The sequence below is a fragment of the Aythya marila genome, assembly GCF_965140915.1.
Source record: "Aythya marila genome assembly, chromosome: 5".
In the NCBI taxonomy this organism is placed as follows: Eukaryota; Metazoa; Chordata; class Aves; order Anseriformes; family Anatidae; genus Aythya; species Aythya marila.
In genome coordinates, this window is record NC_139046.1 from 19,702,705 (window position 1) to 19,727,250 (window position 24,546).

The window sequence follows — 24,546 nt, forward strand, 5'->3', positions numbered from 1 at the left end:
TATTTGGGGCACTGCATGAGAGTCTTACAGCAATGACAGGGTGCAGTATATGTGATGTATTCAGATGCATATCACATACAAGTGGCCATCTGGATGTCTTTCAGAAGCTGTGTGTTTGTCAGGGTGTGGGGAGAGAAGTCTTCTGCGATAGCAGATGGCAGTGTGGAGGCTGAGTCATTAGGAGGCCTCAGGCCGCTGCCTCTTACCCAGTCTGACATAGAGCACATACTGCATGGAGTCCCGGGGCTCTGTGTACAGGATACTGCCTCGCATGCTGAGCCAGATGATTGCCACCTCTGCGATCATACAGCTGAGCAAGATGCCCAGGTAGCCTCTGCCGTGGTCCACCAGGTTAAGCGAGCAGGCCTCGTTGGGGTTGTACACCAGCCCGAAGAGCACCACGGAGAGGATCACAAACCTGCCAGTCACAAACCAGCTCGTTACAAGAAGCCAAAGAAAGCCACATGCAACATCCCACACCTGCTGTCCTCAAAGTTACCGAGGATCCTCAGTGTCCCACCTAACTTGGCTGCCGACAACTAGTATTAATTTGTTCTGGAAATCCCCTCCCCACAAGCCATCCATGCTAGCCCCACATCAGAACAATTTGATGATCTATGTCAAGGCACGTTATCCCATGGGATCTGCTACTCCAATTGCTTTTCCTGTGCCCCTGTCCAGAAACATTGCCCCAAACTCCAGTGGACAATACTGGGTAGCTCAGGAGGATAAAGGGAGCTCTGGTCAGGCTTTTTCTTTGGAACTGGAACTTAGAAGAGCACTCCTCCAAACAACCAACAGCTGGAAATATGCTGGTGTCCATCAGAAATGCCCCACAGAAGCCTTCTAGACACTTGTATAAGTGCAGGAAGAATTACAGCTGTAAGGAACAGGAGCAGCAAAAAATAAATAAATAAATAGATCATGGAATTATTCAAGCCATCATCCTGCCTTTCTCACTTACCAGGTGGTATGCAGGAGGAAGAGGAAGACTGCTGGCAAAACGAGGTCATCGCTGCCTACAGACCAGCGACGGCGGAACACGACAATCCCTGGCATGGCTAGTGGGTCTGAGAAAGTTCAGCAGGCACGACACTCACCTCCTAGAAAAGAACAGAATCAAAGACACTGCTGATCCTCTTCACCCCCAACAGCAGAGCCCCGCAGCCCCATACCAGCAGAAGGACCACACCTGAGAGCTACCCTGTTTTTACACCAAAGATGGCAGAGCTTCTTCCTTCCAGCACCAGGGGGCATGGCACGCTCGAGAAGGAGCACACAGGAGAAGAAGGTACAATTTGAAGGGTGGGAAGGATTCGGTGACTTAAACACCTGCTTCACCCGACAAAATCACCACTCACCCAGCTCCACTTCACAAGATTACCAGGAATCCTGTTGCAGCTCTGTGTCAGTAAGTAGCCAGGTGCTTTGGACAGGTTATGCGGGGGCCTCAACCCTGAACAAGGTCCTATTACCGTGTTCTTCCACAGACGTACCTGCTGCAGCCTCTGCTCTCATCCAACAGTGCCCTCCCTCACTTGGCTCAGCAAGCCAGAGCACCATTAACAGTTAGCAGTAGCATTTGACAAAGCTATTGACTGACTCCCAACAGAAAGCACTCAGCCGAGGGAGCAAACTCCTAGGAGATCTCTCTCTCAACCACAAGTTGCACAAAGCACCCTGCCAGCTCCACATCTCCTTTGTGTTCAACGTTGGCCCTGGCGGGGACTAGCAATTAAGAAGGTCGAAGATTGAGGGGCTGGCTGTTCCTCCTCGCATTTTGTTTGTGCTCCTATTTCTAAAGCTCCACAAACCCTTTTTAAAAAAAGAAACAGCAGTGATATAAGTCACAAGACTCCACAGGGCTATCCAGACACCTCCTCCCAGCAGAGCTCTCCCACACCACTTCAGTTCTGCTGTGCACGCTCCAGCCTGCTCCAGTCCAATCCTGCGGGGTCAGACCAGTCCCGTCTGTCCCCACAGCACCCCCTCTCCCCTCTGGCATTTCTGGTACAACACACTCGGACCCTCAGCAGCAGCTGTGCCTTCTGTACAGTTTTGTCCACCTTCTACTTCAGAGATCTCGCCTCTGCATGGTCTGCCCACAGCCACCAGAGATCCAACTGCAGCGATGGTCGCTTCCTCCCTCACTCACTCCAAACCCCACCACGCTCCCGACCTGCACCCTCCTGTGCTACCACAGACCAGGGCACCACACGCGTTGGCCTCCCCTCTGAGCGTCCCCCCAAGGCATCTCAGTCCCAAATCACAGCACGGCTCCCAGCCCCGGCCCACCCTCCACCTGCACGTGCCACAGCCGTGGCGCTCCAGCCACGACCTGTGGTCACCACGCTGCTCCACAGCTGTGTCTTGGAAGCAACAACAGCTTTTCATACCGATCTGGCACTTTGCTGCTAGGCAAAAAGGAAAGTGTCCCCGTTTGTTACTCGTGATGTAATCAGGACTTCCAACAGCATTTTACGGGGAGTATCATCTGCTGCACCTCACACACCACACAAAAAACTTAACTTGCACGTCTCTAAGTGCTCCGAGTTTAAAAAAAAAAAAAAAAAAAAAACAACACCACAACGGTACAAGTTTCATGGTCACATTTAAACTAGTTTGAACCTTCTTCACTGTAACACGAGTGCTGGTTCTGTGACAGACCAGACTGTATCACAGCACCAGCTGCTGCAGGTAGAGAAACCTCCCCGCCCTACCAAGGCGTACTCAGTCACACGCGGTTACCCCATCCCTTTCCTGTGGTGCAGACCACCCCAAAACAGAAGCCTCCCTGCTGTGCTGACACCCAGGGCCACCGGCTCAGCCCCACCTACCTGCTTCAGTCCCCAAGCACCGAAAACACGCACAAGTCTTGTGCACTTTCCGGGAGACTCCATAGCGAACAGGCTGACGCTTCCAGCACGTTACTCACTTGGGCGAAGGAAACGCTCCATTCCACAAACACAGCGAATGTGCAATTACAACACCATTTGGATTCACACTTCCTTAGCACATAATAATCAGAGCACTCGGTACATTGCAGCTCTACCTTCAAACTGCTCACTCCTCTGGCCATCTGGCAACTCCTTCCAGCCTCGCCGCGAATAACCCGCCTGCACGACAGCCCCTGTGCCTCCAGTACCGCTAGCCCCGCTCCGTATACGTGGATGCACTTTCCGACATCCTCATTTGCTCTGCCTCTGGCCGAGCTCAGCTCCCGTCATCCCCAGCTCACGGCCGTGTCCCACCAAGGAGCTTTCCACAACTCTTGGACCCCTCCAAGTGCAGGCAGGCGCTCTCCGCCTGCTTTCACCGCCCCACCAGCTCGGGGCAGGGTATCAGCAAGAGCAGCAAGCACCTGATGGGAATTCCTCGGGCAGCAGCCCGGCACTCACCGTCACACACGAGACCGGTCACCGTGGGGCTGTCACTCCTAGCTGTATGCTTAGCAGGCAGCCAGCACGCTGCAAAAAGAGTCCCGATTAATTTTCAAAGACTGCCCGTGCCAAACCTGAACTGTGAGGCCCAGGGCCTCGTCCCTGGGTTGGGAAGAAAGGAGATGATAGAAGGCCTGAGACTGTAAAGCCCACAAAAAAAAAAAAAAAAAGGCACCACCATAATGCTGTCACTGTGAAGACTCTGGCTGCGTGCCAGGGTAGCAGATCCCAGGAGTTACATTTCCAGAAGATGAAGATGGGAGTTCCAGCAGGGCAACTGGGAGGAAAAGTGGAAGGTCAGAGTGCAAACAGCCCTGAGACCACTGACCCTAGTTTGCAACAACAAGAATCCCTTGCACCGACCCAAAAATTGCTCCAAAGAGTGGAAGAATTCCCAGGACCTTGAAATCTGAACCGTGGTGCGAGAAGCCCCAAGCTCCCAACGTGAAATTCGGGGGAGGCACATGCAGGAGCGAGCTTTGCGTGCAAGGAGTCCAGAGCCCTGCCCCTTGCATCAGAGGCAGATGTATGGAAGCAGAAATCTTACATGGCCCGCGGTCCAGCTGCCGCTCATCCTTCTCTCCCGTGAGGGCGTTTCAGGAGAAGAGCACGTCCACGGCGCCAGGCATCACGAGCGAAGGAGGGAGCAGCAAACTCTTCTTGCAGCCATTGAGGAGCCCGGGCGGCGGAGGGAAGGACGGCGCGCTGCCTGCCTGCTGCCCACGGAGCCGGGCAGCATCCTCCCGGCAACTCCCTCTCCCCGCGAGCCTGGTTTCTTCAGCGGGGCTGCCGAGAGCCGAGCCAGGGGTCGTGACTCCCCCTTCCACACCCCCGGCACCCTCTGGAAGGAAGTGACATCATCCCTATTCTGAGGAGATTGTGTGCGAATTGTGGGAAGGATGGGGAGCAGCGAGAGCGGGCGACGCTGTCAGATGCGTGCGGGGAGATGGGAGGGAAGGGAAGGCTCCAGCAGCGCCAACCTCGAGCCTCCTCCTCCCGCAGCGAGGCCGGCGGCACCGGGAGCGCCGCGGGCACAGCCACGGCTCGGAAAAGCACCCAGGCATCAGGAGGGTGCTGAGCCCGGCCGGGAAGGCCTTGGGCCACCGGCATCTCCTCTGGCACGCACTGAATGACCAGGGGGAGGGGAGCTGGATGGGACACAAAAGGGGCACACAGAGGGGGCCACCCGCCGCAGAAAGGAGAGCCTGTTCCAGAGGAGCAGCCTCTGCCGGCCTTTTCAGCCACTAATTCCTTGTGACACGCTCTGGGGTATGACAGGATGTGGGGGAAGGGGAGAATTAGCCGGCTGCAGGGGAAGGCTTAGAGAAAAGAGCAAGGGAGAAAAATGCTACAGCGAGACAACATTCCAGCTAAACCTGGGAGATTTAGTCTAATCCAACATCCCATCACGGCTGACATTAGCCTGGGAAGAAGGCGGGCAAGCACAAGCTGAGCCCAGCCCCAGCCCAAGGATAAGGGCTGCGCGCGCCCTGTGCCGCAGGAGCCCACCCACGCCACGCCAACACCCGCAGTAGAATCAGCGCCTCCCGGCTCCCCGCACCACGCAGGCACCCGAGGCTCAGCTGCACCCACGCAGCCCATGCCGACTCCTCGTGAGCCCCCTCCAGAGGGTCCCCCAGCCCCAGACCCGCCGGGCCGGGGGCTCGCTCAGCATCCCCTCCTCGGCTGCCCCAAATGCTCCCCAGGTCCCCGCTCGGCCTCTTGTGTTTCAGACCGTGACCCGCTACTCCTGCCAAGCTGAAGCTGCGAGGCCAACCGCATGCCAAAATCCAATCCCGCACAGCGCCACGAGTTTCTTCTCGCTCTGACGGACCGCTGGTGATGTCCACACAGAGACACTCGCGGGGGGACGCCCTGCTAGCCTGGCACACTCATCATCTCCCCCCAGGCACGAGGCGGTGACCTGTGTGCGACAAGACACCGTGCAGGATGATGGAGCAATCCCAGCCCTAAGGGTGGCTCTGCAGACATGCAGCAGTCACCGCAGGACAAGGCCCCTCGCCGCCCCGGCACTGCTCCTTCCAGGGGGAACGGCCCAGGACTGCCGTTTTTCACAGAGCTGCTTAGGAAAACCCACCGGGAAAAGTGCAACGAAACAAGCTTTGTGCACTCTGCCCTTCCACTGGCCTGTGCGGTCTCAGCAGAGGTGGCTCCGGGTACCTGGGCAAGGCAGCTGGTGGTGCAGCATCTTCATTTCCAGAGGGACGTGTTCCAGAGATGCGTCCTCTGCCTGCCACCACGCAGGATGGCACTCACGAGCACTTCCCGCAGCGCTGTGCAACTTTCCGCGTCTCCTTGCAGCAACAGGAACACGTTCTGCCCCTTGTCAGCATGCCGGCATGCCTTCACCTTCCTAAGTTATTTATTAGAGCTATTGAAGCTCGCTGGATTTCTTGTGGATGCCTGCATTTTTTTTTTTGTATATACTGAAGTGAACTCAGAAAGCAACAGCACTGGAAAATAACCACGTTTGTCACATTCAGGTGACCAAAAATGCCATTCAGCATGATTAACCAGACAGCTCCCGACCCTTAAGTGTGTGCTGCTTCATAAAATCCGAACCCTTCCCCTGCAGTAACAGCACTTGGGGAGCAGGCAGGGTTCCAGCCCTGCCTGAAGCACACAGCCCCCCTTCCCCTCCTCACAAGCACACCCCACAGCCACCACGGGCAGCCTGCCCCACGTCGGGTCGCCACCCCTGCGGCTTACAGAAGCCCCCTGTTCCTGCTCAGCATGCCTTTCTTAAGCACTTACTGTACTTGACGGAAATCATCAATTAGAACTTGGACCCGACTTTATCAATCCTTGGCCAGCTATTTTTAAAGGCCTTAAATGAAGCTCTTTCTGTTTCTGAGCTCGGACCCTCACAATCTGGGAATTGTTCCTTGCAGCGAGACGCAGGGGATGTGGTTTCATCCCCACTGAGATGTCCCGGGGCTGGTCAGGCGTTTCCTTGCCGGTGTCTGCACGCTTGCAAACCCATCTGGCCCCATCCAGGACATGGCCTGCGGCAGGAGCTGGACAGCGAGGTCAGCTGCGTCCAACTTCCCTGCACAATCCACCCACTAGCAAAGAAAAGGAAGAAATGAGCCAGGTGACAGATGAAAGAAAAGCATCCAAACCTTCAAAAAAAAAAAAAAAGCATCCCCTGGATGGGAATACCTCAAAGTAACATGGAAGGATACCTACTGAGTGTACAAGGTGAAACGGAGGCTCGTACTGTAACAGGAAGACAAGTCCCACAGCACCAGAGGAGGACGAGTTCTTCCAACACAGGGCTGCCTTTTGCAGGCAGCAGCGAGTCCGTATTGCAAGCAATGCCTTCAAGAACTGCAGGGAAAGCTCCTTCCCTGGGGGGAGATGGAAGAGTGGCTGCCAGAAGGCTGTGAGGACAGATCTGCCGTAACTGAGCAGGCTTAAGGGAACAGATTTGTATTTTGAAGAATATGACACGTATTAACGTAACGTCTAGGAGCCACATTTACAATCAAGTCACAAGCTGCTCGGCACGAGCAGACAATGCAGGCAAAGTCACGGCTGTTGGAGTACCGGTCTCACACCTACTTTGAAGATCCTCCTCCGTACCCTCCTATTTTCCAAGCAGAAGGAAATAAAGTGAGGCAGTGCCAGAGCCACCAGGTCAAGTCACCAGGTCTGAGCCAGGAAAGGTTCAAAAAGTCTCCTGTGGCCTGGCCCGCTTCAGGCAGGGCTCCCCCACACCACGCTGTCACCAGCAGGGAACTGCTGCAATTAGGTCAGACCCAGAGCCATGACAGTGCCCACTGACACAGACACCCAGAGCACACACTGAGTACAACCTGAACTTCAAACCCCACGCGTGGGGCAAGCACTTACCATTACGTCCTGCTTTAAATCCCAAATTTTGGTTTAAATCCCAAATGCGGGCATGATCCTGCCCTTGGAAATGCAGTAGCGATGGCTGCCAGACTAGGCTGGTAGCAACAGAGCAGCCCAACACGCTGGCCTGTCCCCAGCTCTTCGTCTTCGTCCCTAATGCTTCTTCAAAGCCCCCGTCCTCAGGCAGAAGCATCAAAGTGTCTTCAGGTGATTCGTCCCATCAAGGTGGGACAGCTGGACTAGATGATCCTGAAGGTCTTTTCCACGCTTAATGATTCTATGATTCTAATTGCACGTGCTCCTTGCTTACATCCATTCCCTTTGTCTCTTACCCCAGACACCTTGGGGAGAAATTGCTCTCGTGAGTCCTGCTCCATCTTCAGACAAACAACTTCTCCCACCCCTTTACCTTCTTGAACCTCACAGCCTTGCAATTTACACCTGGGAATTTCAAAAGCCTCTTATCAGAGAGCTGTTCTACTTCGTTTTAACAGTGCCTCTCCTCTAACAAGGAGAAAAAAAATCAGCTCTCCAAACCTTACTACTGAAGCAGAGGATGTTGTCACATCTGCTACACACTCTGAAATGGCTATTTTCCTGTAGGATGATGCCATACAGAGCACACCACAAAGGGTCCAAGACAGAAATATCACCCGCTCCTGAGCAATCATATTGCTAGTCCCAGGTGATCAGAGCTATTAACTGAGATTTAAAAATTCACAAGTGTATTTCCAAGAAGAGATGCTCCCATTACCATCTTTCAGTTGGATTTCAGGGTTCTGCAGACAAAGGGTTCGAGTTTCCAAGCATTTTTCTGCAACTGCAGGGACTGTAACTTCTTCCTATCTAACAACAACACGGGAGATAACAAGCATTTAACAACAACAACAAACACGTTGCGAACTGGCAGCGTATCTGCCTCCCTTCAAAGGAGCCTCACACAAACAGAGTGTGTGAGGGAAGAGCAGGTGACACGCTCACCCTCGGGCTGGGACAGTGCCTTGCTTCTTTGGAAGGGCTGGCTAGCCGTGCTGCTACTGCCTTCAGCATGCCAAGATGAACACGTTTTCTGAATGATTTTTCTTCTTGAGACACAGACATACAGACACTGGAACGACCGACACATCTGCATGGCGTGTGCTTGCCCACAGTGCTGCCCTTCTTCTGGAAAAAGAAAGAATTCTACCGACTCTCACTGTCCTTACTGTGAGAAGATGGAAAAGTCCTAAGCAGAGCTGAACGATACCAAAATGCTGCTACTACTACTCGCAGCGCTCCTTCACAGCTTTCCAGCCAGCGGTTAAAAGCAGGATGAGGAATCCACGGAACTGAGAAGGAAGTGAAGACGCTCTCCCCCTGGCGAGATGTTCCCACGAACCTGCTGCAATGCCCGCGGCGCCCCTGGCACCAGCCGAGCCCGCTCTCCTGGCTGTGCTCGCAGCACAGCTCTCCTGAGCACAGCAAATGCTCCCAGCAAGTGTACTTCAGGGGTGGCTTCGCCAAGGGGGCTGCCCGCCATTCTCTGCTGCAATTAGCGAGATGTGTGTAAATAGGAGAAAAACTGGCAGGACCTAAAGTTCCCCTCCCTCCTCCCCCCAAGTTGGCATACCCCACAGGCCAGGATTTATCCACGGGCAGGCAAGGGACAACTTGGCAGGGGTAAGCACAGTCCTCTTAAAAGCGTCTTCAAGTGCCAAACAAGTTAGCGCATAAAAACAGAGATCCCCATGAGAAACCTGACTGCCCAAATTCAGGAAGAGTGATGTTCAGTGATGTTCTCGGATGTGAAAACAGCCTCACTCTACAGCTCCAGGACAACCAGGGATTTTATCTCAGGAGGTCTCACCACAGCATAGCTCCAAGCTTCAGGATTGTCAGGCTACAGAACGTTAAAAAGTCTCCACAAATAACTGGTCAAGAAACAACAGAAGTCGACAGACAGCCTCACCTTAAAACGAGCCACTTTACTGGAAACCTAGGAGTACAAAAAGGAGCACAATCCAAGTCTGCTGACATTAATTTAGTTAAAAACAACACCCCGTCGTTGTATCAATGCCGACATATCTGCAGCCACCTACATTTTGTGCTAGCAAAGCCCACAATCTGAGCTTTCTGACGATTCCAAGCTCGAGCAAAAATAATGTCCAAGTTGCTAGGGGAAAAAAAATGTATTAAAAAGTGAAACTAATTTTGTATTTCAAATAGAACTTACTGTTCTACAGGGTAATAAAACCTGCTAGTGTTTAATAGCCAGCAGTCAGTGACAAGAAAAGCCTGGCTTGATCAGGGAAGGAAAAGGATGCTGGAAAGTATCACTGGGACGAGCCAGCACAAGTCTGTGGGCAAAGCCAAAACGCCAGGCATCCCAAGCCCAAGTGGCATCAGCAGGCAATGCCAGCACAATACTGGCCAGCCCATGTTTGCATACGAGGTACAGCAGTTCATTTTTCCTGGACCCATCCACTGGGGATTGCAATTCTTCGTTTCTTGTTGTAACATCTCATGGCTGCCTTCAAAATTTGGTAATTCACAGTTGTAAACCACACAACTATTAATTCGCCCTTAGCAAAACCAGCCAGGGCTGGGTTAAGTCAGCCAGGGAGAGAACGTGGTAAGTGGTGCTTTAAGGAATATTTTGGATGTAATCAACCGCTGCCAACCTGCCACCCTTGTTTCTTCAGGCAAGCTATTTTTCACTACAATCCTGGCAAATTCAAATCTGTCAGTTTTACTCCACCCTGCAACGCTTCTCAGATCAGCCAGGAGAAAAGATCTCAGATCGACCAGGAGAAAAGAATAAGGAGCAGCGTACCTCGGGGTGAAAGTAAATGAAGTCGGCGATGGTTCCCTGCAGTGGCTAACCTCCAAGTGCCCTGTCCGCAGGAAGAGGGGAAACTCCAGCCACGCTGAAAAACAATTGCCTTTCTGCGATACCACAGCCAGGCTCCCCGGCTTCCTACTTTACACTAGTGGGCAAACAGTTTTCCCAATAACTTGACTCATTGCTTCGGGAATTCCCTAGAGGATGAGTCACATTACAGGGAAAGCCACCAGTCATTCTACGGGGAGCTACACGGACCACCGCTGCCAATACGAGAAGAGTGAAAGAAGTGGGAGAACAGAAGATCAGTGCCAAACTCTGGAAAACGGTGCGGTCAACAGCACTCCTTGGCACTCCTTCCCTGCTCCCCTCCCCAAAAAGCACGCAGGAGTGCTCGTGCCTGGCTGTGGAGAGGTGGCAGCAGGCTCCCAAGCCTCACGGTGGGGCGCTGGAGGGAGGAAGCGCTGGCTCTGCTTGCATCAAGAAGCGCCTGACAGAGGAAGGAAGGTGCTGAGGAGATAAAACCATGCACTGTGGGGAGTGGAACGGCAGCACGAGGGGCACAGAGCTGCAGGGCCCCTCACTGCATCCCTGCTCAGCAGGGACCTCAAACAGCGCTGCTTCTGCTGCCTTACGACCCACCACAGCTTATACTGCAATTTTTCCTTTCCTCCCATCCCATTAGGACGTTCCTAAGTGCATCCGTGCTCCAGTCAAAAATGCTGAGAATGCCTGCTGCACGGCAAGGCTGCATCCTAAAGCACCTTTTCATAAAGCCACTTGCAATTGTTAAACGGGGATGCTAATGATGTGAAACCGTCAGGCTCATCTGTGCTGGAAATTCACTTCAGCCAGGCTAAGGCTTACCTGGCTGCTGCTGACGCTCACCTCCTGGAGCTGCATGTTTGCCTGTTTGTTTCAGTGATTTTGCCCTCAATTGTCCCTAATTGCAGGACCTGGGCTGACAGCTCCATTTCTGCTCAAACAGCGGGTCCTGGTGTTGTTTCTCCAGTCTCTGTGTTACGTTTGCACTGACAGGTGGCATCTGTAAGTCTTCTTGAGCACCATGTGCCTTCACCTGGGTTCAGCTCCCTCCATTTTGGGTGATGCATCACCCAAAGGCGTGCATATTCAGTCCCGTCCTTAAATCACCCAGGACAAGACCTGAACTTCAGAGCTCTTGATTGTTGGAAACGACTCCAACAACTAAGCTCTCACCATTTCTCCATGCCATCCACCTCTAGGGCAAGGCGCTGCGTGTTGTAAGAAGCAATCCCTTTCCTAACCCTTCTCCCATTACACCTCTGCTCCCACGAGCCACCCTGTGCACACTTGCTAACCCACCTCATGACCTTGTTTTCATGAGTCCCCCCCAAAAACCATGAAGCCTGGGTTCCCACTTTCCAATAGCTCACTCCCACCCAGAGCAGCAGCATCATACATTTTCAAGTAGGAGCTCCTCTTTTTCTTGCCGCAACTTGGGATTCCTTAGAGCCTTCACTGAAAATTAATTTAACATTAACTGATATTTCTGCTTGCAGCACATCCCATTCTTCCAAGGAAATTTAATAAAACAGAACCTAAATCAATATTCACAGTATCCTGTTTAGGAAACCAAACTCTCCTACTGCCACCATTCCCCCTCCTCAGTTTTTTGGACTCCTGCAGGGCATTATTTATGGAGGCAGACGCAAAAAACTCTGGCTTCACAGAAGTAGCATCAAAACCCAAACACCCTAATCCATTTTTCCAACAAGATCTTGGGAAATTTAATAATCTAACATCCCAAGGACCGCTGCTTTCCATAGGAGGGCTTCCCTCAGCAGGAATCCAGGCCACGTACCCACATCACAAAGCATATCCAGTTGCATTTCAGTTTACCCCAGGGCATTAAGGGAGCAGAGATCAAACACCCGAGGCGCTCGATGTGGTGAAGGACCTACCTGTGCAGCTCCGGACACACGAGCACGTGCACGGGCAGGCGCTTTTCCCGACACAAGCGTCAGCCCAGCAGCGACCGCCTTCACCGTCCATCCCGCACGGCACAGCCACCGCATCGTATTTGCTAAAAATCCTATAGCAGAGCTGCGAATTGCAGCTGGGAAGTTTCCTTGCCTGGGGCAACGCCCGCCATACCGCTCGGTACACGCGCTGTAAGAGACCTCTCAACGGGACAGCAGAGCGCTGCCCTCGGCCGTTCAGCGCCTGTATCCAAACGCTGACCCTCTGCTGCTCCCCGTCTGTCGCCTGCGGTCTCAGAAGCCTTTCAGACACTAAAGGAAAGGCACTTTGGAGGCAGGTGACAGCAGAATGGCTTTATATCGAGTAACGTGCTCTTCTCACCCTAAAGCAGCCCAAATCACGCAGGTGAGAATCGCTCAAAGCCTTCCCCGCTGCACCTAAGCTCACAGGGAACCTCGAAAGCCGGACTGGATTCTCAGACACGGGCGTTTGTCGCTGCAACTTCAGAAGAAATCCGTGGTTCTGCCCCTCCCTTCTCATGGCTTCCACCTCAGTGCACGAGAACAGCCCTTGGAATAAAACAAAGGATTGAGCTAAGTACTCCCAGAAGAAAAAAATGTTTCCTTATTCCTGCCTGGAGAACGCAGCCTTCTAAAGAAAGCTGCCAGCCCTGACCCAGCTCATGTAAAGCGTGCTAATTACAGTGAAAATCCAAAGAAAGCAAGAGCAGGAGGGAGGGAGGGAGGGAAAGCCAGACTCCAGCTCGCTGGCTCACACAAATGACAGCTTGAGCAAACTTTCCCTGCCCGAGTGGCTGCTGCCATAAATAACGCCCTCCAGGAGCCCAAGCCCCAGTCACGGCGTGGGGACGGCAGCAGCGGCACCTCGCCGCCTGGAGCAGCCCCACTCCTGCACCACTTTCTGAAAGCCGCCCTTGTCTCCTCGCCCCATCCTGCAGATTTGATGCATCTCTCGCCTCTGGCAACCCACTCCCCCATTATGCTGTCATTCTCTTCCTCCCTTTCCTTTTTCAGTCTCCGCATTTTCCGTGGCTCCCCTCGATGACACCGCTCTGCAGCTCTCCATCGATTTCTCCAGGGCTTTGTTGCTCTGGAGGATCCCCACAGGAGCCGGGCTCCTCCTTCCAGCTGCCAGCAGCTGCTCTCCGACCCCAAACACTTTGCCATTAGGACCTAAAGGCAGTCACCAAGGAGCACAGCACACCTCACGAAGTGAGCTCCTTGACCGCTCGCTGCACGCAGCTCCAGCCCTCTCCTGCTTTAGGAAATTAAGTCCCAAATTCAGACCCAGGGGAAGTCAGACAGGTAGCTCCCTGTAAGTTGGCTCACTTTTCCTCCAGCCTTTCTGGTGGTGCTGTCCCAGTCACACGCACGCAGCGCTGCTAGAAGAGGCTCGAGGGACAGCGTGGGTCCTGCACCTTCGTATGCCGCCAGTTGCTGGGACAGCAGACCGACAGCTTCCTCTTCCTCCTGAAAACTCCTGGCTTTCCTAGCAATGTGGGAAGATAAAACTGAAGCTGGGGCTGAATGCAGCCGTGCTCTTCCAGAACCTCAGCCCTGGATGCGTGTGATAGCTGGCGGTAAGCCTATTTTCAGTTTGGTACGCAAGCAAGGGTGAACGGAGCCCAGGTTTCTCTGATCTTGCCTCGTATTTAAGCCACATCAAAGGCATATTTAAGACAGAAATATGTAACCTGGAAACCCAGAACTAAAAGCCCTTTAGCTAAAAGTCTGGCACAGCACCGGGGCTGGACCCCACTGCCCTGCCATGTGAGCGGAAGAAGCGCTTCCTAGCTCCTTGGTTAGGTAGGCAACTCGATTTTAGAAGCTCACCCATTCAAGCTGGATCAGCCTCTACTTTTCCAGCTGTGGGTCCTGTGAGCACTCTTACTGTACTGTACGGCTCCGTTGCAGAGCTTATGTAGACTTCTGCCACTTTTATCTGCAGGTTACAAAAAAAAAAAAAAGCCTCTATTTATTGCTGTTTCTAATACACCAGAAGAAGCCAAATGATTTGGGAACAGCAGAACACAATCACTTCATTTGACAATTAATTCTGTTCATCACCACAGACCCTGGAGCTGGAACAGCTAATTCCCATCCCGTCCTCTGCTCTCCAAATGTGAAGCTCCACGCTCCAGGCAGCACAGCCACGTGCTCCTGCCTTCGGCCAGGGCGCCTCCCTCTGCTCCTGACATGCCCAAGTTTCCATGCTCGTTTGCTAAACTGTCACTGCCTTGGTCTTGGCCGCCTGTACCTCTCTGCCCCTGCACAGCCCTCCCACACACCCCAGTGTGCTCCTTGCCTGCCTTTCCTCACGGCTCCAAGAGGAGCACCACGCCACAGGCGGCCTCAGCTCTGCCTCCAAAGAGGCTACGCAGGGGGCCAGACACAGCTCACCTTTGCACGGATGCTTGCACGATGTAGCTCACAGCTAATTGCACGGGATCGCAATGTAATCAAAGCATTTCTAGCCAGTCCCAGGGCTGCCCTGACATTTTCACGAAGGCAAATATTTTCTCCCTGTTGCCACAATCCTCCTTGTTTTCCTAAACTCCTCGCTTTGTCTCGTTAGCAGCTGCTGGAGAAGTGGCCAAGCACACGTTGGCAGGAGCTAGGCGAGCGTGTCAGCGTCGCTATCCCCTTGGCATCCCTCTGCTAACCACCAGGTTAGCAAAGACATACAAAAGGGAGGCGAGGAGGAAAGCTGCAGCAGTAGAATACCCCGGCAGAACATTCCTTGGCTTCATGCAGTTGTCCAGACATGAACTGCACAACATGGATTACAACTGCCTGCTTCAGTGGCTAACAAGTGGCTGCACTAGAAGAAAATCGGGAATAATCCTTCCCCACACTAACGGAGCAGAAGAAACACAGGCCAGTCACGCACAGGAGTTCCCTAACCCTGGTGTCGCAGACTTAGAACTACTGTAGGAGGTACAAAAAAAAAAAAAAGCAGGGCACTATTCAGAACATAAATCAAAAGCAAGGTTACTAAAATATAGATAAGCACAAAAATAAAATGAAAGGGATCAGAGATCACAAAAGAGGCGCTGGGAAAGGAGCAAGGTATGCTCCTGCCAAAAGAGAAGTCAGACAGAATTCAGTTACAAGCTTCATCTAAATGTCATCAGCTTGGGGCCAGCGAACTGCCAAAGAGATGGAAACAAGACCGGCCATCTTATCTGTGAGCAAACAACACGGAGCGATAGGCCAGACTAAACAGCTCGGCCGCGCCACTCGCCTGGCAAGCAGCTGCAGACCTGCCTGAAAAAACACCCCGCGTGCCCCACGTTGGCTCAGCTGTGCTACTCTTGTTCGAGAGGGCGATCCGACATAATGTGCTCCTCCTAAAACTTGTCACCAAAGCCCACATCCATCAGAGTTAACCAAAAAATAAAAAACACGTCGTCTTCCCTGAAGAAAATCAGCAGGGTCATCCTCCGAGCTCTCCAAAGTTATCCACGTGGAAATAACACTTTCTGGAAACTTGAAGCATAGGGAACTTCACAGCTTTGGCAAAACAGAGGAAAGCAGTAACGCTGCTCTTCCATCGGTGAGAAAGATAAAGAAGAGCAGCTGACCCCAAAGCTCACCTGGAGAGCTTCCCAACGGAGAGGGGGCTCACGCGCAGGAAACAGGAGGCTCCAGCAGCTCCCCGGAAAGGAAGCGTTTTGAAGTTGACTTTTGTAAGAAGCCACCTTTCCTCTAGTCTGGCAGACGAGATTTTCAAAAGCTAAATGAGTCTTCGCACTTGAATTTATAATCCAAACAGGATTATAAGAAAAAAAAACAAAGCTGTTTATTCAGATGTATTCCAGGACAAGCGATTGGCTCTGAGCCGACACACAGAAAGACAGATTTAGACTATTAGAAGAAAAAGTACTTCTTCCTCTCATGCTGTAGGCAATATATCATTATCCCTGTAATTAAATTTAGTGCCTTTGTGGCAATGCCTTCTGCAGAATTTATCTAAGTGTGGACTTTTTTTTCCCCTTTCCTTTAATTATAGTACAATTAACCATGAAGCGTCCGGTCATTTAAAGCTTTTCAATTGGGCTTCAGAAGTAGGTGCCTGAAGCAGGCTTTGGTGGGAGTGCTGTAATAATCTCAGAGCAGATCACGAGCACAAGACCCGGGGTTTTGCTACTAATTCACCTTTTGTTGTTGCAAGGGAATTTTCAAAGCTTGCAAAAGATCTTCATTTCATCTTTTGCAGTTACAGCACCCGATTCAAATCTTCATCCTTGATTAGAGCTCAAAGGCCTCAGAACAGTATTAAATTGCAATTAACCCAGCTGATGAAGGCATAATCAAGCACCTAAGTATCAGGCATAAGCCCAGCCCAGGCCTGAGCAATCCTGCATCATAATCCCATGCTATTTTTTTTCCCCTCAATTTCTTCACTGTCACTTAAATTCTGGACATGGCCACAAAGATTCGAGCTGAGATTTCCTACTGCTCTTTTCTGAGCAACATGGGAAAATGTTTCCAGCCTTTCTGAAGAAACCTTACAGGAATTACGCCTGCATTCTTGCAGAAATGTTGTCTGACTTACGCTCTGCATGGACCTCTCAGACCACAGAGCCCAGCCCGCCGGACTAGCAAACCACGCTTGAATCAATCTGAGATCTGCACGTACAACAAGATGCAAGGACAAAAGGTACAGAAGAGCTTGTCAGATGGCTCCACTTCTTCCCCCAAAATAGGACTGTAACCACAGTCTCTGAAAAGGGGATCTCCTGAGTAGTCATTAACAGATCACACAAGGACTGCACTGAGATGCCAGGTAGCTTCTTGCAGACCTTCGCAGCGTTCCTGAAGACAGCCTTTCCCACAGGCAACGTGCTTTCCCCAAAGATCTCTGCCTCTAACACCTGACAGCGTTAGACCTGACACAACCTGACACTCATAGGGACCTCAGGAACCCACGCTGGGTCAAGCACTCGCTTCTCTCCAGCTGCTGAGCTGCAGGTAGCTACCAGTCCGCTTGGTTTGCTGCATTCCTTTCCTTCCTTGAAACTTGTAGCTCCAGGGGACGTGTCAGGAGTTGCTTTACAGAAAGGTGACATGAAAATATTGAAGTATTTTTACTGTGTGAGGAATTCATCATCAGAATCAGTGATTAGGCTATGGCTGGAAGTGAGAGGATTAAGAACTCTTATTTATCCATATTAGTGTCACTATTCATACGAACACCTGACTATTTTGTACATCTTATGATGCACAACATCCCATCCATCATGTGGCAGAAAGCTGCACAGATAACTTAAGATTTTATTTGCATGGCAAAGAAAAGAGCAGAGCAGACAGTTCCAGAAAGCGTAGTCTGCTACAGCGTGCAGCTCTGAGGATTGACTTGCCCAACACCTGGTGAACTTGAGCATTCTTTCAAGGGGAAAAAAAAAATGAATATCCATAGGCTTCTTCCTTCCTCGGAACTCCTCGGTCACAGATCAGAGTGTCCAGCCAAAGAGCTGGACACCCTGCACACCGCAGTGTGCTGCACACAGCATCCTACTTCAGCCGAGAGAGTCATACCAGTGGGCCGACGATCACTCTGGAGTAAGGAAACAAGAACGCTGGCAGAATGACACCATAAATAATTCACTGACACTTCAGTGATCTCTCCTGGCACTACTGAAACTTTAAAGGTGCTCCAGCTGCCAGACTGAAGTTGATCTGGAAAAGGAAAAAAGTATACAAAGGACATAAGAATGACCCCGCTGCCTTTCCTCAAGTACTCTTCAAACTGAAGCATCAGCAGCTGCACATCTTCCTCCTTCTCTCCTTCCTCTCCCCAGCTCCTCTGCTTTACCCTAATTAGCCAGGGAGCAGACAAACACAGGAAAATGGAAAGCTTCTGCGTTTCCAGCACTGGGAAGCTGTATATGGGAGCAGCAGGGGAGGTGCAGTGAGACAATCTGGTCTCTGAGATGTGGTAGGTTACAGGATAATACGTGTAACCTACCTAGATGTGCGGGCCTACGGGGACTTGCACGCTCAGCCTCACTTCTGGCTGGATCCGGGACAGCGCTGAAGCCTTGCCACTGCTCAGCTACCGGATTTGGCACCCCTAGCCAAACACACAGGAACAGCTCGCTCTCTGACCCCGTCAGCTGGAAGGAGTTAGGGAACAGTAATGTCATCAGGACGGGAGTCAAAGAATACAGAAATAAATCATCGAATCAGAGGCAGGAAGGAAAGAAGATAAAGACCCTGACGAGTACCACAGCAGCCTGCCCCCTTAACGCCCCTCCCGCGGCTGCCAGCAGCAGGCATCACGTTCTGCTGCCTGCTGCCAGCCAGGCCCGCAGCGACCTTTCCCACCCGCCCCCGGAGGACAGGAGAGCCACGCACCAGCACACTACACCTGATTTTCCTTCAAGCGCCCACTTCTTCAGCACGTCCTAACTTCAGGGCAATCTGAGATGAGATTCCGTGCTGGCTTTTGCAGTTAAGAACGGGAGCTCGTAAGAAAAAGAATTGAGGGTGGGTTTTTCTCCCTCCACGAGGAAGGTGAAATCATGCTCTTTAAATAGTTCCAAGTCCTCAGCAAGCGCCCTCAGTACGAAATCTGCAGAGAAGGCAGAGCTGTCCTTTCACTCAACCACTTGATAAAAATGCTCTGCACATGTAACCAATCTTAATTCAAATTGCATTTTACTATGCTGGCAAGGCACAAAGCAGAAGGACTATGAAGAAACAGCACCGCTTCCCACTCACCGCAGCGGAGCAAAGTTTGCAGTTACACCGCAGGCACTGCATTCCACGCCAGCCACCGCCTCAAACGAAGCCCGCAGCGCCGGGGGCAGACTGGTCGGCTCCCCCCGAGTAGAACGAAGCCCTGCCCCGGGGCTGCAGTCCCCAGGCACCCAAACGTGACCCCGACAGGGAGCAGAGGTGCTGCAGCCGGGCCCCGCGGCTCCAGGGGTGAGCCACGCTCACGGTTTTGCTCGGCGGCCAAATCGCATTGACTTCGCTACGGGTCAAAGAACCAGGATGTGCAGCTACAAAGCGGGGTGAAAAAGTGCATTAAAGGGAGCTGTTTATAAGAGGTAAGTGCAAAACAATGGGGTTTACCCATGCGAGAAGGTCCATCCCCGAACGCCTGCTGTCCCCAAGCCTTTCGCTGCTGTCACAGACTGCTAAACCCCCCAAATTTCCTCCTTAAGCACGCCACCGCCAGGGAGCAGGTGCGCACCCATCCGAGGGCCAGGAAGGCACCGCCCCAGGCAGGTGCCTGCCTTCCACTGAATTTCGTTGGAAAACAGGATGACAAAACTAAGCCTCTTCATGAATACCTTTTTTTTTTTTTTTTTTTTTTTTTGGCATTTCCTTCCAAGCCCTCAGAAAGAGCAGCCTAACTTTGGAATCGCAGCTCCTTTCTGGTGGCCAAGCGCAGGTTTCCCTGATCCCATGTGGGTTTGTCGCCAGCCTTTGCGTGTGGGGAGGTCAACTGATCTCCCCGAAGATCAGTGCTGGGCGGACGGGGCAAAGTCCCACAGGTAACAGAAACTGCAGGAGAAACAACAGCAACTGTCTGCCCCAAGCACCAGTCCTACTTTAAACAGGGAGGTAAAAGTGGATTCAGAACTATTTCCTCCAGCCCATCCGCTCGGGTGGTTGCTAACCCTGCTCTTCAAGCACAGCTGCTCTGCAGAAGCCCCCGGTCTTTTTGCTGCCCACCACGCACAGAAGAGCTCTGAACCACCGACTTGGTCAAACAGCAGCAGGGCGGGCTCGTGCATCTGGCCACCCGCCTTGTAATTAACTCTGTGGCAGCGGAGCAGCCAGGCAGCCTTGAGGACGCGGCACAAAATCCCATCTCCTCTTCAGCGGAGAAAAACCGTAGTCAGGAGCAGATCGGGGAGAGAATGAAGCATATTAGTTTCCCACTCCACTCAAAGTAGAAATCTTTTTCCCACCTTTCTTGACAAATCCCCTTATTGTTGAGAATCCAAGCCCTTGCATCTCCTAGCTGTTCCCATAGGAACCTAACAGCCACAACTGCTTCCAACCCCACCGTTCTCCAACAGCAGAAATATCTAATGAAGTCTTGGTAGCCTTGCTCCTCCGCAGCAGGGATGTTACGCGTGTTTGAAGAACAGATAGAGATCACGCTCCTCATCTCTTCCACTCCTGCTCCCTACAGAAAGGGTCACTAACCCCAGGATAAGCATATCTTCCTCCCTATTCCCCTCTGCTAATTGGCATCTGCCACGTTTTCTCTCCAAAAAAAAATCTAGAGTTGGAACAAAAACTCCATTATGAAACACCAGTTCCGGGAAAACTCCTGCAGAGAGGCAGCAGTCAGGTGCAAGGCACTTGAGCAAACACCACCGTAATCAGCTAGAGTACAAGGAAGCCACCACATTTTGGGGAAGCAGAACCTGCTGATTCTCCAAGCCCGGACAAGCAGGTTCAAGGAACAGACCAGGAAAAGAAAAAGGGGCCTCGTTCGCACTCCCCACCCAAAAGATTTTGTATGAAAGGTTTCAGGAAGTAAACCAAACATGCCATTTGAACGAAGCCTGTTGGAAGGACTGAAAGTTCAACTTACTCTTTTCTTCGGGAGCGTTCAGCCCTTGTGGTTTAGGCCAGAGGCTGAAGAGCTGTATTTTCTCATGCTAGTCCAAGGGAGTGTTTTGGCATAACACCAGGTAACTTACAGCCGAGTGGTTTGCAAAGCAAATCTATGTTAACATTGAGATTTTCATGTCATAAATCAGGTAATTTAAAGTGAAAAGGTTCCTGATTGCTTTAGCCACACCCTTTTCTGCATTTGCTCTCAAAAGGATTTCATTTCATGGCCACAATATAGAAGGGGCAGTGACATGAAATGTAACTGACCTGCAGCTACGGCAACAGGAACAAGTACAAGTCCTTCCCTTTCTGCTCAACTCTGTTGTTTTCCAAAAGAACATGCCTCCTTGTCCTTGGGATCACATAACAAAAGCAAAAAAGGCCTTATTCCTTATGAAGGCATTAAAGTGGGAAGCAAGACTAGAGCTTTCGTCTTTTGCTCTCTTCTGTTCAATTAAAAAACAATCCATTTTGCTGCTTTCAAGTCTCCTTTTGTTTATTACAAATTAAGAGTTCACTAGAGAAGAAATATGAGCTGAGCGACTGGAAAAGCAGAAGTTTTCATAGGATAAACACAAGAGCAGCTTGGGACATAAAGGCCTGTCCTTCGCACATCATTAGTGTTTCAAAGAGTGATTAGCTCAGAGGACAGGCTGAAATATTCAGAGACTTCCATGTACCCTTTAACATCTCCATCCATCCTCCCCCCACACTAACCAAGCAACTCACCTCACTCAGAGAGCTGGCAGAAGCATCCCATACACATCCTGCAACTTGCTTTATATTAACGTGCATTTTCTGAGAAGAGAGTGAATTTCCTTCCACCTTCTTGACATGAGAAATACTTCTGAGAGCTCAGAGTCATTAAAAGCAGCCTCGGAACAATTCTGCTGTTTCACCACTCTGGTTGCTACAGCATCGTCTCAAAATACAGAGCAATGCTAAGTTCTTATCAGGCTTTCAGTCAACACTATGCTAAAAGTTCAAGTCCCGCAAAAACTCATTTCCTCATTGCGTCCTTGATGCCGAAGGCTTTGGTCACCAGCTCATTTCTCTGCTGGCTATTGTCTCCAAACATCCCTTTAACCGCACCCCACCACCATCTGCAGACCCAAGCGCACACAGGAGCACAAACAAACATTTCTCTGCTCTTTGCTGCTCCCAGTAGGAGGGAGATGACTATTTCTGTGGCCGTATCATCCCCCAGGAGCTGGTCAGAGTAGCTCATCATGAAATATGCGCTGCATGTCCCAAAGAACACGGACACAACCATCGTGCCTTTGAGCTCCTAGCAGACGACTCTCCAGCTGTTCCAAGGAACAAACACCCGAGGAGCCAGGAGGATCAGGGACACAAAAACGTAGCTTTCCCACACTGAAGAGCAGTTTGCATTGTTTGTTTCCTCCGTGCAAGTTAGCGACTCAGAAGCACGTGTGCCTGCACTACTCAAATACACGTCCAGCAAACTTGCACGCTCAGTTACAGGAACAAACATCTCTTCTCCCCAAACACCCAGTACCCACCTCACGGTGGATTTTCAGGCTCCCTACCCACCCCTCCCTGAACAAGCTTCTGCACATCACCCTTCGCTGGCACAAATTAAACATACTTGATACTTCCTGTGCTTGCGAGCAAACTCATACGCTGCATACTCCCAACTCACCAACCCTGTAAATATTACCAGCAGGCTCCCATCAGGCACTTGAGATGCATGCACCACACTTACTCAGCCGCCCGTTCACAGAGGAACGAGCATTTTTCTGCAGCGTCCCACATGGCTCCCACCTCCGAAACCGCCTGTACTAATTCCTCCACCTTCATCTGAGAGAAAGTCAGACCGAGGCCTCGGGGAATTGATAGATTCTCTTCCCCACCAGCAGCGAGCTGCGGTCCTATAAAAAGCAAGGTAAACAATTAACTAGCTAGCTACATGCAGCCCACAAAGATCTTTATCTCAGACTCTTCTAAGCCTGCAGAAGGCATCCAGGACAACACCGCATTTGTGGATGCCCCAGTTTCCCGTGGAGTTAAAATTGATCGCGGCCCCTGAGGCATTCAAAAGGGTTTGCTCTTAGAGATCTGGAAAAAACATGTGCTACTTTTTCTTCTGTCCACGAAAATCAACAGGGATAAAAGACCGGTTTCCAAAAGCAATGCACTGAACCAGGAATAAGCATGACATTTGGAGAGGAAAGGGCTTCTGGTGGAAGAACACCATGGTTTCCTGCAGAGAGAAATTTTAACACCACATTTATGCAAGGGCGTTTTGCCCTGCTCTCCAATAATGCCACTGAAGTTCGAGGAAAGCTCTGCTCTTTCCGGTTTTAGAACACGCACGTAACGTCTCAGGAAAAGCACCTCTCCCTCCCTCTGCACTTCATTATTCATGTGCCAAGTAGCTCTAGCCCCGTATTAACCTTGGAAGGAAGACTTGAAAGAAAGAGCAGCCTCTTTCTCTGCTAGAAAATAAGTGAAAATGACAAAGGTGAGGGGAAGAGCAATCCCGCAGCATGCAAATAGAGAATCGTTAAAGAAATCTGTCGTTATTCTGTCTGTTCTACACAGGGAAGAGCATCCACTGCAGCAGGAACATAACACAAGTCACAAAGCGCTGCTGCTTCATCTTCTTTTAAGGAAGAAACTTACCCACCGTTCAACAGAGCAAACGGGAACTTTTCCCTTTCCTCTGATGGAGGATCACGGGCACAGGTTACCCTCAAGTAGTACCTGAACACCCTCCTTTAGGGGAGCAGCTGTCACCAGCAGACACTGGGCTACCACGGAGATGGTGACAAACAAGCGAAGCAGGCAGAGCACAGTAACAAGGAGGGCGCCGTGGTTTACAAGGTTAAATCTGGCTGAGAGGTAACGCAGTCACACGGGACCTTCAAAGCAGAAGGACAGATCGTCTCGCTGGGGATATTCTGGAAAAAACTCCTCCGTTTCCAGAGGGTCAGAGGCAGATGCTCGAGGAGTGGCGGGCATGCTTTTAAAAGAGGGCTTTTGGGAGTTCAGCAGCAGACGAGCAAACAGAGCAGTGCACTTCCTGCTGCCGAGCCATTCGGCAACGGAGAGCCACAAGGAGTTCATTTACTGCTTCTCACATCTGGATCACCGGAATCTGAGCTGCATCTCAACAAGGAAAGAATAGAAGTTTTGGCCGTTCATTTTTCAATTTTGCCACATATAAAGGGAAGTTATAAGATGGTACTAGGTTGAATTTTGAGGAAGAATGTGCTTTCGACAGGTCCTGATGCGCTCTACTAATAGGGTATGCAAGACAACAGAAGAGAGGATTTGCCTTATTCAGGGTAATCACAGGCTGACTGAGATACTGCAAGCTCACAAAAAAGCATCTGACTTGCTCTTCTATTATGGGAGGTGAAACAGTTAATCTCCCACACGAGAAAAGAGCACAGCTCTGCAAGATCATCGAGCAGATCACCTGGGGAAAAGGCAAGCCCCCAGAAGCTCAGACATTTGAGCTGGAATCTATGTTCCAAAAATGCACCGAGGTTGTATCTTCAGCTGTAAACACCAGCAAGCACATTACAGAAATGGTGCCAAATCGTTTTTATTCTTCTTCCTAAAAGATGCAGAGCTGTGTAAATTCCAACTATATACATAAATCTGACAGGAAACCTTTCAGGGGAGAAATGCACTTAGGAGTTTTTATCCCTACCAGCCTGCCCAATTCTATTGTACTTACCGCAGTGACACGGTAACAAGATCCTGAATTTCCCCATTTCTTCCTATTATCCGGTTCAATTTTATTTAAGCTGGCCTAAGGGATTCACCATTTCATTTGCACATCTGTTGTTCTTCAGAGAAGACTGAC

At 51.2% G+C, this 24,546-nt stretch overlaps 1 protein-coding gene across 10 annotated transcripts in view; it reads right to left on the bottom strand.

The window, feature by feature from the left end:
• The window catches only part of DAGLA (diacylglycerol lipase alpha), a 73,176-nt gene that overhangs the window by 43,472 nt on the left and 5,158 nt on the right, over nucleotides 1-24,546 (bottom strand). For all 10 annotated transcript variants that reach the window (XR_014317555.1, XR_014317556.1, XR_014317557.1 and 7 more), the window contains exons 3-4: nucleotides 965-1,103; nucleotides 207-418 (exon numbers count right to left, since the gene is read on the bottom strand). Coding sequence is in view for 1 of the 10 variants with exons in the window: in XM_082760986.1 (XP_082617112.1) it covers nucleotides 207-418; nucleotides 965-1,059 (307 nt within the window). In the remaining 9 variants the exon portion in view is untranslated. The remainder of the gene's footprint in view (nucleotides 1-206; nucleotides 419-964; nucleotides 1,104-24,546) is intronic.